Source organism: Lipotes vexillifer, unplaced genomic scaffold (genome assembly GCF_000442215.2).
Source record: "Lipotes vexillifer unplaced genomic scaffold, Lipotes_vexillifer_v1.1 scaffold185, whole genome shotgun sequence".
NCBI classification, from domain to species: Eukaryota; Metazoa; Chordata; class Mammalia; order Artiodactyla; family Lipotidae; genus Lipotes; species Lipotes vexillifer.
This window is the reverse complement of record NW_006794406.1, coordinates 832,217-848,738: the sequence shown is the minus strand read 5'-3', so window position 1 is coordinate 848,738 and position 16,522 is coordinate 832,217. Positions and strand designations below refer to the sequence as shown.

At 38.5% G+C, this 16,522-nt stretch overlaps 1 protein-coding gene across 1 annotated transcript in view; it reads right to left on the bottom strand.

Moving 5' to 3' along the window:
- UFL1 (UFM1 specific ligase 1) overlaps positions 1-16,522 on the bottom strand; it is a 51,956-nt gene that overhangs the window by 28,524 nt on the left and 6,910 nt on the right. Inside the window, exons 4-6 of the mRNA XM_007467184.1 lie at positions 6,299-6,396; positions 5,656-5,770; positions 3,166-3,296 (exon numbers count right to left, since the gene is read on the bottom strand). Coding sequence (XP_007467246.1) covers positions 3,166-3,296; positions 5,656-5,770; positions 6,299-6,396 — 344 coding nt within the window. The remainder of the gene's footprint in view (positions 1-3,165; positions 3,297-5,655; positions 5,771-6,298; positions 6,397-16,522) is intronic.

Here is a 16,522-nt window from a genome sequence, read left to right as displayed (position 1 = left end):
GAACCAGATGATAACTACACTCACCACGAAAACTAGTCAAAGAAAAAGGATAAATATTTGTTAATAGGAAAAATACACTTTTAGTTTTTTTTTTGTTCTTTTGACTAAGTGATAAATGTTCAGGGTACAAAAAAGTTACAAAACGGAGTCCCCTTCCATTCCTATCACTCAGCTACTCAGTTCCTCTCCTGGAAAAAACTACTGTTCTTGTGTTAGAAGGGTGATCTGGTGGAATCTGTCAGAGCCTATGTAAAGCAGACATCCACATAGGGAAGAGAGCTGTAGCAGCAAACGGGAGATCAGTCACATAAAGGGCAATTAATCAAATAAGTAAATACATTAAGGATAATGGGAGCTAGGTTTCTCATGGACAGAGAAGGGAGTTACAATTATGGAAAAGGAGAAAACCAGAACAAGACTTAGAGTGTTGGAGGTATCAGTGTGAACTCATGGTTCCTGATACACAAAGATACAAAAATGTAGATATATAGGTGGGGTGTATACAATTGTATAACGTGTATACCTTAGCTTGTCTGCTGAGAGGGCTTGGGAGCAGGAAAAACCAAACAGCAATAAACAATCTAGTGTCCAGATCTTGGTTTCTAAATACTATACTCTACTAAAAGGAACCAGGGCTCCTTGGAGAAGTGGCTGATTCCAAGCTTGGAACAGGTAAAGTATGAACTGAGCCTGGAACTTCTTGTTGCGCCAGAAAGAAAAGAAGTGTTGGAAGAATGATGGGGACACGTCAAAAGGACACAGAAGCCAGCTTGAAGGGCCTTCCACTAGCTAAATCAGAGCCAATTTGAAAATCTGAATAATGGTAACAATAGATTATAATCCAATGAATAATATAGAAAACCATAAGTCCACAGTGATTTAATGAATAAACAAAATTTGATGAAAAACAGGGTAACTCACATGATCTCAAACTGCCCTCCCCATAAATACTTAATTATAAAGGGAAACAAGAATCTTTATGAGAAGCCTAGCAGATATCTCCTTATTAAGAAGTCACAGTGCACCTCATCAGTAACTGGAAAAATCTAAATTGTATGCCACCTGATAGGGTTCAATGACAATGACAAGAACATATAATCACTTTTGTGATATTCCTGCCAAAGATGCATAACCTGAATATAAGTATGACAAAGCAGCAGAAAGAAAAGACTGAATATTATATGAAATAACTGGCCTGTGATCTTCAAGTGTCAAGGTCATGAAAGTAATGTAAGTGTTCCAGATTGAAAGTGACTAAGGAGACATGACAATTAAATGCACTATGTGATTCTGAACTGGATCCTTTTTGTATAGAGAATATTATTGGAACAACTGGTAAAACATGAATGGGATCCAAGGACTGGATGGTAGTAATGGATCACGGTCAATTTTCTGATTTTGATGTTTGTATTGTAGTTCTATAGGACGTTGCCCTTGTTTGCAGGAAATACAGACTAAAGTGTGATTATGGGACATCATGTCAGCCACTTTCTCTCAAATGGGACAGAATTAAAAAACAAAAAGGTTCTCTAGCAACTTTTCTGTGTGAGATAAAAAAAGGAGGAAAGAGAAAGAAAACTGTTGCATTAGATTGCAAGCTCTCTCTTCTATCCTTTTAGTCTTTTGTTCCACCAGGGCCCTGAATGTATTAGGTGTTCAATGCGTGCTTTTGATTTGTTGAATGACAAAAAGAAATCACTGTGGCTGCCATGAAAAAATGTCCTGAAAAGTAATAAGAGTAGAAGAAGGGGGACTTGTTAGAAAGCTCCTGAAACAGTCTAGGTAAAAAATGGACTGAAGTGTTAAGAATGGTGATGTCAGAGAAGTAAAGATTACATAAATATTTAAAATATGAATTCAAAAGATGTTGTGTTATGGAAAGGGAGGTAAGAGAAAGGATGGCATAGAGGACTCCCAGTTTTCTGGCAAAACCAACCTGATGATAATATTTACTGGTAATGGAAACACCAGTGGAAGAATAAATTCAGAAAAGGTGGAAAGTGGGACAGTAGTGAGTTATTTTAAATATGCTGAATTTGAGGCACTTGTAATAAAACACTTCAACAGAGATGCTGTACAGATAGTACGAGTCTGAAACTTAGAAGAAAGGTAAAAGCACCTAGGCAGACACTACAGGACTGAGAAGAAAAGATGGCCTGAAACAAAACTTTCAAGGCTCGTGAAAGGAGGAAGAGCCAGAAAAGGTACAGCCTAATAAGGTACAGCCAAAAGAGGTAAAAAGAAACCAGGAAAGTATAGTGTTAAGAAAAAAAAAAAGAGAGATGAGAACATTTCAAGAAGGAAGCTGTAATTGGGGTTAAATGGTGCTATAAAGTAAAACAAGGACAGGAAATACCCATTAGATTTAATGATACTGACATTATTGCTACATAAGTTGTAGAAGACAGGTGGGTGAGTTGAGAAGTGACTAAAGGTAAGAAAACTGAGATAGTAACGGTAGACATCAATTCGAGAAGGTTCACTTTAAGGAAAGGAATAAACAAGATGGTAAAGGGAGTGGAATATGGGGTTGCGAGAGGTTTGATTGTTTTAAAATGGAGAAATCTGGACATTTAAATGCTGGTGGGACCCAAAAACCACTGAGATAAACTAAATGACACAGGAGAAAAGAGAGAATTGAGAATGTAGGTTTTCTTAATTCCACACTGGAGTTTGTTACACAGGCCCCAAACATTAAGTTCAAGTGATTTTGAAAGTAAAATTGTTATTCATTAGAATTCTAGAATGTTATTTAGTAAAAAAAAAGTTCTAAAGTCATCCAGCCCCGTCTGCGGCCCAAAGAAGTTAGGTGACTGACTTATCTACTCAAGGTCACAAGGCTACTACGTGATAGGGATATGACCCAAGGACTTCTGACTGCATACTGTTTCCATGATCCCAGGGTGACTTTATATATGATCTGGGTGTTCTGCAGAAGTACATCTGGGGTCATAAGGATGGTGAAGGTAGGCAAGTAAAGGAGATGTGTGTTGGAGAGAGTGTGGCCACATTCTAGGGCTCTGGAATCCCCATTCCTTTTTCACAGAAGCTGCCCTCTGTCTATTTAATAAACTAGGGGCCTGAATGAAATTCTGCTCTAAAAAAAAAAAAAGCAAACAATAATCAAACAAATGTAAAAATATACATAATTTAAAATATGCTTACCGGGTAACAGCACTGAACAACCCACGGATGCGTGCTTTATGTCTAGCTACAAAAGCTTCAGTAAATATTACTCCTCTGTTATCAAGATCAATGTGTCCATTAATAATTCTACCTAGTCGCTGAGTTAGCGCCTGGGGGTAAAGATGGATGAAAATTCTTATTAATTTGAAAGAACAAAATTACACATTTACATTTGTACAGTCTTACTAGCATCATGTTGCATGCTGATGCTGTATTAATCATATGACTGAATAATTTCAGCAAGCATGAATTAACAAGATATATAAGGTAAAATGAAGACTTAGGATCTAGGAAACTTCATAATCTTATGGCAGAGACGAGAATCGAATGAATCAAATAGCTGAATGTTAAAAGGCTCAGCTATATGCTAAAATAAGGCCTATTTCTATGGTAAAATAAAAGAGATTGATTAACCAATTTTCTAGATACAGGCAGTCTGACACATAGATAGCCAAGACATATACATGGGTCTTGGAGAGGATCCTATATGGAGCTTCTAACACTAACAGAGAGAAATAAATGTTATTCCAAGATTCTGTGACCTAGGGAAACATAAGACCTGAAAAGTTATCTTTTATCTAGTGATGCAAATATTACCAAATGTGTCCAGATAACAGAGAGAAATAAATGTTATTCCAAGATTCTGTGACCTAGGGAAACATAAGACCTGAAAAGTTATCTTTTATCTAGTGATGCAAATATTACCAAACTGTGTCCAGAATCTATATTGACAGACAACCTGATTTCTTGGTAATATCAAGAGAGTATTTTTCCACAGCTACACTATGACTGGGATCAGGTACATATAAAATAAGCCTGGACATATCTGCCTTCCCAGGACAAGTTAAATCTACTCAAGTCAGCTTGGCTGATACTTTTATGGTACAGAAAAATGCTTTCCAAACAACTTCTTAATGAGCTTTTAGAATACTGCCTGTGATACTGAGAAAAATTAAAACTGAAAAATATTAAGAAACTATATATATTTCTAAAATGTATCAGTAGCACAATTTTATAAGAAATCATTTGAATTTGTTCTGATACTTTTTTTTTGTACTTTTATTTTTTATTTTATTTTTTTTAACATCTTTATTGGGGTATAATTGCTTTACAATGGTGTGTTAGTTTCTGCTTTATAACAGAGTGAATCAGTTATACATATACATATGTTCCCATATCTCTTCTGTTCTGATACTTTTATTTAAGTGTCTAAAAATTTTCTTTTTTACCTTCTGTGATTTACATATATTTGCCAATTTTATCTTCTGTGATTTACATACATTTGCTCAGGAGCTTAGGCTCCTGAAATGCTTTGTAAAACAGATCTGTGCCCTAAATGGTATTTTAGATGCAATTAGGAGAAATCACTCAGCTAAAATGAGTGAGTAAATCTGTTGTATTATAAATTAATCTCATGCAATTATGGTTTGGTAAGTTAAAGTATACCTAAAAAGAGCTTTGGCTTTTCCCTTATTTGTTGCAGTAAATACAAAACAAAAAACCATCATTTATTGAGTACTTCCACTGTGCCAGCCATTTCAGTAGATATATCATGAATATAACCTCACTGAGATCTATGAAAGAGACAATTATTCCCATTTTCAGATATGTAACTGGAAGCACAAAAGACATGAAATAATTTTCCTGACACTGAATAACTAAGCAGTGGCATAGCCAGAATTCAAATCAAGGTCTGTTTAACTCCAAAGCCCATGCACTTTCCACTGTACCAAATGGACTTCTATAATTCTAAAATGTCAAACCATTTTAAGAAAAAAGAAACAACAAACAGGGAACTAGCCTCTATTTTCAGGTAGCATTGTTATTACACTATAAATCAAGATATCTGATTTGAGTATTGACACAAGTACCAAAAATTAAGAGAATATAAGTGATTCCTTGGTTCTTCTTCCTGTCACACTGACAGTTTAGAGGAAAAAAGGTGACATCAAAAGATGTTGGTACTACTTACATTTTGGGCAAGAAAATTCTTTGTTGGGAAGGGATGTTCTGTGCACTGCAGAATGTTTAGCGTCAGCCTTGATCTTTACCACACAAGATGCCAGTAGCACCCCTTCTAAATTATAGTCTTCATCAGTTATTTCTTAAAATATTTCTTAAAATATAACTAGGCAATCAGAACTGATGATACAGTTTCTGTACAGTTGTTATCAGAACATTAAATAAACCTATATGCTTATGGTATACCTGCTACTGCATCAAAGCAGGCCTAGAACTTAAGTCTACTTAAGTTTAGGGTGTCTATGGGTTCAGGAAGATTACAATCACGTCTAAACAATCTCATCAGAGCCATCAATGTTTAAGTATTCCCCAAATATATTGTTAGAACATCAGTAGTCAAACACTTGCAAAAAATCAATTAATGTTAAGAAGGTATAGTTTCTTCCCTCCCATTAAAATTCTTTTATTTATCTGAAAAGACATATTATAGTATTAAGAAAAAAATACCTGTGTCAGAAAGTTTCCGGGAAGATCATAGGTTTTACACAGTTCGGATATGGTTACCTGACCACTTTCCTGTAATTTATCATTTACCTCTTCTGCTAACCGATCCAAATAACTCCTAATAGTTAAAAAAAAAAAAGGGAAAAACCCAATTAGGAATAATAATTTTCCTCTATCTATTATGTCTAATTCCTGTTGCAATAAGGTATGCCCCAAAAGTAATGACTATGTTTAGGTAAACACCATTCATTACTCATATTCTGAAAATTTTCTTATCAATGTAACTAAATGTAAGGTTAATCAAATAATAAATGCTGAAATTGTTTTCAACAATTAAAATTCTGCAATCATTTTCATTAATACTTTTGGGACAATTCTGCTTTCAGAGTTAAACTCATACAGGAAAGATGAAAAAAATTATGTTTTGTGTCGCTTTAAAACAATAGAAAGAAATAAAAGTTATATTATTTCCAAGTACTCCACACAATTAAGCACTTACTTTTTAAGTACAATGATCCTTACAATGAAAATCAGCACTAAGAGTTCTAAACAAAATGCTGAAGCGGCCACAACTGTTCTAAATATAAGTATAAATTTACTTACAAAAAAAAGAAAACAAAAAAGTGTCCTTAAATATCGTACATACTCATCTATCAGTTGTCCCAACACTAGCTGAACATGTTTTTCTGATTTAACAATGTCACCAATTCTATTTTCAATATGAGTCAGATCCACATTAATCGCCTGGAAAATAAGTACAAATTCTATTAGTGATAAGTTCATACTGTTTAAGTTCGAAATTACATATTTAGAACTTTAAAAAAAAACTTACTTATCCTTAGGTGAATTTCAAATTGATATGAAATATTATAAAGTCTCAAATAAAAAATTAGAGGCTTGTTGCTTATTTACTTTCATTTCTGAACAAGTACATTTTCACTTGCTAAGAAAGTTCATATTAAGAAGTTACACCATTTCAGGGGTCTTTTCTCCTCCAGAGTCCCTCCTGGAGCCTGGGGAGTCTGGTGGGGCGCAACAGGCAAGTCCCAACCCGCCAGAGATCACACAGTGAGTTGGTGAGTCTGCGACCCAAACCACCCATTGCCTCGGAGCAGTCGCCAGACTGCCGCCCCACAAGCGGCCACTTGGCCCAAGGATCAACCCAGCCCTGGCTCTCTCGCTCAGGAAAGGCTCCGCAGGCCAGAATTCAGGGGATCAAGTTGGCCCATGCATCTCAGCCCCTGCTGTGGTTCTCAGGCTTGCTAAGACGTCAGCCAAACCTGCTGTCGGCTTCGTGAACAAGGCTTCTCGGCAGATCCTGGCTGGTGGTTCTGAGGTAGGAGGTAGATGTAGATGGGCCCCTGGGCTGAACAACTGAAGTTTGTCAGGCAGAGTAAATTGGAGCTTTGTGTTCCCTAGACACTTCAAGGACAAAGCTAATGGGAGGAGCTGAGCTCTGCCAGAATAAAGAGATAAAATGACCACATCTATCACTCCTGAGGTCAAGGAGATCTCCCTGACTGCACATGTGCAGAAAGACTCCTCGGGGGTCAAAAAGGGAGGCGCGCTACCCCATAATAGGTGCTGTCAATGTCCCATAGGCTGCTGCGCTGGAATCCATCTTGGCAAAAAGATGCACACGCATATGGAGAAGCACCCTGGGTCAGGTCAGAGGTTGGAAACGAAGCAAGATGACTGGCCAGAGAAAAACAAACACCTGGAAAAACTTCCTCCACATAAGTGATTTAAATCACCTCTCTGGTGTGCTCCTCATTAGGGAGGATGCCTGCACTCTTCTCTGGGTGCGTATTTTTGCTTTGCTCTAAACAAACTGGTTCTTTGTTCTCTTTGCACATACTGTGCTTCCAATAAATCTTGTGCCTGCTTTACAATGTCTTTTTGTGAATTCTTTCTCCCAAGAAGACAAGGACCAAGGTCCTCTCACCTGCCAATGTCATCTGGTACCATGACTTGGATTGCTTCCAAGGTAACTTGCAGGTCTTGCTCAACTATGGCTAGAGACCTCTGTTTGCACTATCTTCCTTACCTTCTCCTTTGGCCTGCACCCTTCTTTCCTACTTTTCTTGCACATAAGGGTCTGTTTTTCACTACATATTTTCACACCCTCCTGGGAGAAGATCTTTTGCTTTTTATTTCTAAACTGCCAATGCTGTCTTTGTCAGGCTGAGTGCACAGGCTCCCTGAGGTCTTATCTTTGTTACAAAAAACACCAGGGCATATGACTTTGGAAATAATTATGTTTCCCAACTCCAATTCTTCCAAGAGTTCCTCCTTTTGGACCCCCCCACCCCTCAAGCTTTGGCAGCCCTTACACTGCTATGGACAGCCTACTGGGCTGGCCAGTTCCCAGCAGATAATGTCATAAATTTTACAAATGCTCAATCCCGAGGAGTACATCCCAGTAGGAAATCTTGTTATAGGACATAGGGGAGATCTGATGTCTATAAAGCTTAAGGGAAAACCGGCAACTGCTCTGCACTGGTTCAAATGTCCACCCCAGGTAAGAAGGGAGGGCACCCTGTGCAAGGAACCAAAGCTGACCAGAGATGTCTGGTTAGAAATCAGTGGGGGAGTAGAGGATGCTCCAAAGCCCATCAGCATTAAGATCGAAAGACATTCAGAGGACACTCTGAATCTCCTCCAGGTGCCTCCTAGTAATGTTTCCAGGATGCTGGACTTCATTTCTAGGAGCACTGTTCTCGGTTGCAGGTTATTCAACATGGGAGGATCTCCTTCTAAACCAAAAAAAACACCCCTCAGAAATGCTCCCAGGGCACTAAGTTCTTTTTGTTCTTTCTGTCCACTTTTAGTCATAAACACCATGGAAGGTATCCCTGGGACAACAATGTATCAGCCAGTCTGCCTCTGTCATTAGGGCCAATTTGAGCACTCTTTGGTCTAAATTCTAGCTATGAAACTATGAATACAGAAAAAGATGATTTTTTTTTTTGACATTGTGTGGCCACAATATTCTCTCCAGAAAAAACTGGTTAAGATAAAACCCTTTTGAAATTGCAAAACTGGTTCTTTTGCATGTGCAATTAGAGAAAGCTAACTTGTTAAAATACTTTTTTTCAGAATTCTGATCCTGAGAGAACAAAAATACGCCTAGGAGAAAGCCTGACGTTAACTCTTAACATGTCCTTGAGAGACAAACACAGCCCACTTTGCCTGAGACTTCAGCCTTGGGTTAATTAGTAGAACTTCAAGCCAAGGGGAAAAAAAAGCAAAGAGGCATTTTAAACCTCAAGCAGAAACTGTGAGATCTCTGTCTGTCTGGATTTATGTATATCTCAGTATGTGTCTCTGTCTGTGGATAATACTGCTGAGGCTAATTCGTAAATGAACTCTATTTAATTGGCTGAAAGAAAAGTAAGTGCTTATAAATCAAACAATTCTATATATATGAGAAACTAAGCTAAACAAATTTCAGGTTCACATGATCTGGGAAATATTCAATATTGAACTGATATCTAATATTAAAGTTAGTTTAAGTTTATTAATACAGACATGTCTTTAGAGTCATCAATATTAAGTATAATACCTTTGTTGTACCTAGGTTTACTGAAAGTCATTAAGTTCACACTGTATCTGTTACATTTGTCAACAAGAGAATTAACTTGGTATGGGATAAAAGCTTTTGAGTAAACACTGTGGGAATAATTATCTTTTAGTTTTTCCAGATTTTTGGTACCTTGAAACTTTAGTTTTGCTAAATCAAGTCAAATGATAAAAAGTCATTAAATGTCTAAATCATTTTTAAGATAAAATACTGAAATATTGATCGCTGAACAAATCTAAATTCGCCTACTTTTGTCTTCTCGCAAGAGGGAAACTAAAGATGTTTGGGTTTATCAGACACATACCTTGTACTACGCTGAGAAAAGAAACTGTGCTTTGGGAAAATGCATGTTTTTAGAGGTTATGGAATATATTAAGTTTGCTAATCGGGAAATGCCAATACTACAAACAGTTCACAATTGCTTTCTTCTTGGTTTTCACTAGAGGTTAAGGTTTTTAAGGGTTAACAAGCATAATACGTAATTAAAGCTACTAAAATGATAAGGGAAGCATTTCAATGTGTGAAGCAAGTAGAATATATGTTGTTGGTGACAGAAGATATGAAGACTGGAATTTAGTTTTCTCTCTCTGTTAAGAGAACAAAGTTTTCTTGGAATGCTGCTTTTGATAAGAGACTGTGAATTTCTTTGTCTTTAGGTGATCTGTATTTGCTTCTGAAATCTTTTGTTACTTTGGTTGAGTAAATAAGTATTATTTCACAATGATCTATGATTCTATTTGACTAAGTGTTTTAAAACTTTTTGATATTTTTTAACAAACTTCCCAAGTGTCAAATTCTAATTAAAGTTCTTCTGACCTCCAGCTAACTTCAAGGCACTTCAGAGGGCCCCTGAGGCATCTCAGAAAAATATTACACTAACTGGGATTATTTGACAGATTAAATTACAGGAGGAACATTGTCAAATAAAAGGTAACAACGACAGAATCTGTAAAGATCATGACACATGTAGATAAAGTTCACTCTGCTTCTACAAAGATTAACCCCTGACTGTCAGACTCTGCCATCCTGATGTCCTTGTAACATGGCAATGGTCTACTCCTAAATCAGGGAATTTAAAATGGGTAAACAACAGCTGTAAATTAAACAGGGTTATGGGAAAGCCAAGATGGCCACCTGGCTTTTCCCAGCTCCCTGGCAAACTCCATTTTTACTTGATGGGTTAAAGCCTTCCCTGGCTACAGGGCTGATGCCCTCACAATGAAAAGGAAATGGTTAAAAAATGTGTTTTCCACTTGGGGTATACTTTCTTCAACCTCCAGTGATCGAGGCACCCACTTCACTAGACAAATCATATAAGCCTTAACACAAACTTCTTGAAATTATCACTGTAACTATCATCCTCAATCATCAGGCAAGGTCAATAAAACTAATGGAAAAAGTGGACTCAAACAGAACAAAAATTAATTACATGGGATTAAATGAACTGGTAAATATGATTAATTTTTATGACTTTGACATATTACCAACTTCTAATCTTTGTTTTTCAGATACAGAAAAGCCCTTCTCCTCAAGCTACTTATGGCTTACAATAATTTGGTAATTTACACCTGAGGATAAAATTAAAACATTTTTCTCTTTGACTGGTCCCTCCAGAAACTGGAGATCCTTGGGTTATGAACAGCCTTATCAGGTAAATAAAAAAGACTGCCTCCTGACACGTAAAGGAATCTCAAAATACTTTAGGGACCTCTAGAAGACAGAAATCCACCTAAGCAAAATCTGATGGCAGACCTTTCGCATGGCTTTCTTGGCCTTGAGAGGCCTTTTGGGAATTTAGTCTGAGACTCCTTCTGAGGAGTTACACCAGAGTCAGTATAGAGGAGCCTATGCGGTCAATGGACCAAACTTTTTTTGAAAACAAATTGATCTTGGCTGTGTTTGGTGGAAATGAGGGCAATTTTAGAAAAAGGATTATGTTTCACTAAATATTAAATTCTAGTTTCGTTAATTAAGGCCTGTGTCTACTAAGACTCACTTCCCAGATAGTTCCTTGCTGTTAACATTATATTGTTGCAAAATTTAATTAAATTATTAAAGGGACATTCTAAGTTTCTTTCTGAAGCCTAACTTCATAATCAACCTTTGGATAAAGATCACATACTCCATGATCTACAACCTGGAGATTAACACTAGGCTATGATCATTTAAGTTTAAAGGAACAATTAGACTATACTAAGGATAACCAGTCTATTAACATTAGGAAATTAGGCTGAACGTCTTATGGACAATGCCAATGTATATAATTTCCCTTAAAGATACGAAGTGGTACAAAACAGACTAAGACAGACAACTTGGGGATATACTAGGCTGCACCTAATGTAAGTTCTTGACTTAAACCCTTACTTCTGACCTTACTAATACTGCTAGCTATATTATTTTTTATTGCCTGTTTTACAAAATTGTTATTTCTTACATTACCAAATGTGTGACTGATCTCTGATAAAATGATGATATATAGTCTCATACGAAATCAATGACTGTTAACAGTGTAACTCTAGATACAGGAGGAAGCAACAAGAGGGAATATTTTCCTGGATCATAAGAGACTAGTAAGACAGGTGGTCCAGAGACTTTTGGCTACTGATAACAAGGCCTGGTCCAGTAATAAATAGCACAGTGAATGGCCTGTCAGCAAAATCTTCACCAGCCTGGGAATGAACATTCCTAGCGCCATGGTACAAAATGGTCATAAAATGCCGCCCAAACCATGGTCAAATTTATGATTATAAAGGGCCCTGCCAACTGGAAACTGGCACTCACCATCTACCTCTACAAGGATTAAATCATGAGCTGCTTCAGCTGCTGACCTTCAACATCCCATGAAAAGAGTTCGGGATGGAAATCAGAAATGAGGCACTCTGTGCTCTGGGAAAAAGTGACAGAACAGGCCTTCAGACAGTTAGATATTTTCAGGTAAGGATTTTTTTGATCCCAAATTCTTGCCTCTTCTCATACCTAGAAAAACACTAAAATCATTAACAGTGACATCTGCTTTGGCTATTAAGGGAAAAATTACAATTAAAAGTCAAAATGAAGGAGCTGTAGTTCAGCCATCCAAGGTAATACTAGGTGACACTATGGGCGTGATTTAAGAAAAGACTTTGAATTGCTGAGAACTTAAGTTTTATGAGCTGTGTCAAACTTGACGCCACCGGCCGTTCTCAGGACAATACCAGCTGACAGCTGGTAGCTACAACCTTAAGTTTTCAAGGTCTCCTTTTGTAACTACTACATTTTTAAATAATAAAATTGCTTTAGATCATACATTAACAGAAAGAAGGGACACGTGTAGTGACCAATAGCTCCTGTATTTATGTGTTAATCCCACATCAAAGGTTAAAACCTACTTAGATAAAACTAGACAATTGGTTACGTGGCTACAAGTCTCCCCGAAGCACCAGGTCCATATTGGGTCTCAGGCTTATTCTCCTGGAAAAAAAAGTGAGATCTGTTTTGTCTATTAATGTTCAGGTTGTCAATCCTCCAACTGCTTCTAACTGGGACTGTAACACCTACAACAGTCACGCTGGGTTAATAGAAAAGGACATCAAAAATATATGACCAGGCCAAATAGTTCCATTCTTTGGACAGGATAAGCCAAGTACTGACTCTATCTGGACCCGTATCAAAACTGTTACCAAATGTAACCTGGTTCTTACTCCTGCTTGGGTCTCTGGTTACAATAATTCTTTTACTGATCTTTGGCCCTTGCCTTCTTTTAATCTACTTCTTCAGTTTGTTCTCTCTAGGATGCAACAGTTTTCCAGACAAGATGATGGTAATCCAGAGATTCCAACCATTCCTTGAAACGGATCTTGCCTGAATAATAACAGAAGTCACCCTGGGGCCCCTTAATGAGACCTGGTGAGGGCTCCATGACCCCAAGTAGGTAGGGTCTATGAGCCCCTTGCCAGCCTAAAGAATCTATAGAGGAAAGACTGTTGCTGTTCATCCTCCCAATAAAGATTTCCTGGGGTTCACACCTCTCAGGGGGATTTGAGGTAGAAGGTAGACAGGCCCCTGGTCTGAACAGCTAGAGTTTGTCAGGCAGAGTAATTGGAGGTTTGTATGCCCTAGACACTTCAAGGACAAAGTTAATGGCAGGAGCTGAGCTCTGCTGAAGTAATTAGATAAGATGACTGCATCTATCACTCTTGAGGTCAAGGAAACCTCCCTGACTGCACATGTGCAGAAAGACTCCTTGGGGGTCAAAAAGGAAGGGGCGCTGCCCCATAAAAGGTGCTGTCAATCTTCCATAGGCCTCTGTACTGGAATCCACCTTGGCAAAAAGATGCACACACATATCAGGAAGGGCCCTGGGTCTGGTCAGAGGTGGGAAACGAAGCAAGATGACTGGCCAAAGGAAAACAAAGGCCCGGAAAAACTGCCTCCATATAAGTGATTTAAATCACCTCTCTGGTGTGCTCCTCATCAGGGAGAACGTCCACACTCTTCTCTGGGTGTGTATTTCTGCTTTGCGCTAAATAAATTGCTTCTTTGTTCTCTTTGCACATACTGTGCTTCCGATAAACTCTGCCTGCTTTACAGTGGAATTCTCTCTCCAAAAAAGACAAGGACCAAGGTCCTCTAACCTAATGACATCAGTTCTGCTCATTTTTGGAAGGTAGGGAAACAAGGTGGTGGAGTTGAAGGACGTGAGCTCACCTCCTCTCAAGAAAACACCAAAATCACAACTAACTGCTGAACGACTATCAACAAAAAAACACTGGAACCTATCAAAAAGGATATTCCACATCCAAAGACAAAGAAGGAGCCAGAAGGAGATGACAGGAGGGGCGCTTTCTCAATATAATCAAACCCCGCACCAGCCAGGTGGATAATCCACAAACTGGATCCTCTGTTACAGAGTTTCTCCCACAGAAGTGAGAGTTCTGATCCCCACGTCAGGCTCCCCAGCCTAGGGGTCTGGCATCAGGAGGAAGAGCCCCCAGAGCATTTGGCTTTGAAGGCCGGTGGGCTTGAGTGCAGGAGCTCCACAGGACTAGGGGAAATAGAGACTCCACACTTGGAGGGCACACACAAGGTTTCATATGCACTGGGATCCAGAGCAAAGCAGTGACTCCACAGTAGCCTGGGCCAGACCTACCTGAGGGTCCTGGAGGGTCTCCTAGGAAGGTGGGGGGTCTGCTGTGGCCCACTGCGGGGACAAGGACACTGGTGGCAGAGGCCCCAGGGAATACTCCTTAGTGTGACCTCTTTTGGAGGTCGCCATTTTGGCACCAAGATCTGGCCCCACCCAACAGCCTGCATGCTCCAGTGTTAGGACACCTCAGGCCAAACAACAAACAGGGTGGGACCACGCCCCATTCATCAACAGAAAGGCTACCTAACGTTGTCCTGAGCCCACAACCACCTCTAAACACACCCCTTGACATGGCCCTGTCCACCAGAGGGGCAGAACCCAGCTCCACCCACCAGGGGGCAGGCACCAGTCCTTCCCACCAGGAAGACTGCACAAGCCCCTGAACCAACCTCACCCACCAGGAGGCAAACACCAGAAGCAAGGAGAACTACAATCCTGAAGCCTGTGGAATGGAAACCTCAAACACAGAAAGTTAAATAAAATGACATGGTAGGGAAATATGCTCCAGATAAAGGAATAAGATAAAGCCCCAGAAGGACAACTAAGTGAAGTGGAAATGGGCAATCTGCCTGAAAAAGAATTCAGAATAATGACAGCAAAGATGATCCAAGATCTCGGAAAAAGAATGAAGGCACAGACTGGGAAGATACAAGAAATGTTAAGCAAGAGCTAGAAGATTTAAAGAACAAACAGAGATGAACAATACAATAACTGTGATGAAAAATACACTAGCAGGAATCAACAGCAGAATAAATGAGGCAGAAGAACACATAAATGAGCTGGAAGACAGATTGGTAGAAATCACTGCTGTGGAACAGAATAAAGAAAAAAGAATGAAAAGAAATGAGGACAACCTAAGACAACTCTGGGACAACAGTAAACGTGCCAACGTTCACATTATAGGGGTCCCAGAAGGAGGAGAGAGAGAAAGGGCATGAGAAAATATTTGAAGCGGTAACAGCCGAAGACTCCCCTAACATGAGAAAGGAAACACTCACTCAAGACCAGGAAGCGCAGAGTCCCTTACAGGATAAACCCATGGAGGAACAAGTCAAGACACATACTGATCAAACTGACAAAAATTAAAGACAGAGAAAATATTAAAAGAAACAAGGGAAAAGAAACAAATAACATACAAGGGAATCCCCATAAGGATATCAGCTGATTTTTCAGCAGAAACTATGCAAGCCATTAGGGAGTACCACAATATATTTAAAGTGATGCAAAGGAAAAATCCTACAAGCAGGAATACTCTACCCAGCAAGGCTCTCATTCAGATTTGATGGAGAAATCAAGCTTTACAGACAAGCAAAAGCTAAGTGAATTCACCAGACCAGCTTTGCAACCAATGCTAAAGGAACTTCTCTAAGTGGAAAGAGAAATCCAGAACTAGAAACAAGAAAACTACAAATGGAAAAGCTCACCAGCAAAGGCAAACATACAGTAAAGGTAGGAAATCATCCACACACAAATGTAATATCAAAACCAGCAATCTTGAGAAAAAGAAGAGTACAAATGCAGGACATTGGAAATGCATTTGAAATTAAAACACCAGCAACTTAAAACAATCTAGTATATATAAACACTGTTGTATCAAAACCTCATGGTAACCGCAAACCAAAAATCTACAATGCACACTCAAAAAAGAGAAAGCAATCCAAATACAACACTAAAGATAGTCATCAAATCACAAGAGAACAAAAGAGGAAGGGAAGAAAAAAGACCTACAAAAACAAATCCAAAACAATTAGCAAAATGGCAATAAGAACATACATATCAATAATTACCTTAAATGTGAATGGATTAAATGATCCAACCAAAAGATTGGCTGAATGAGTACAAAAACAAGACCCATATATATGCTGTCTACAAGAGACCCACTTCAGAGCTACGGACACATAAAGACTGAAAGTGAGGGGATGGAAAAAGGTATGCCATGCAAATGGAAATCAAAAGAGAGCTGGAGTAGCAATACTCATATCAGACAAAAGAGACTTTAAAATAAAGACTGTTATAAGAGACACAGAAGGACACTACATAATGATCACAGGACTAATCTACAAAGAAGACACAACAATTATAAATATATATGCACACAAGAGCACCTCAACATAAAAGGCAAATGCTAACAGACATAAAAGGAGAAATCAACAGTAACACAA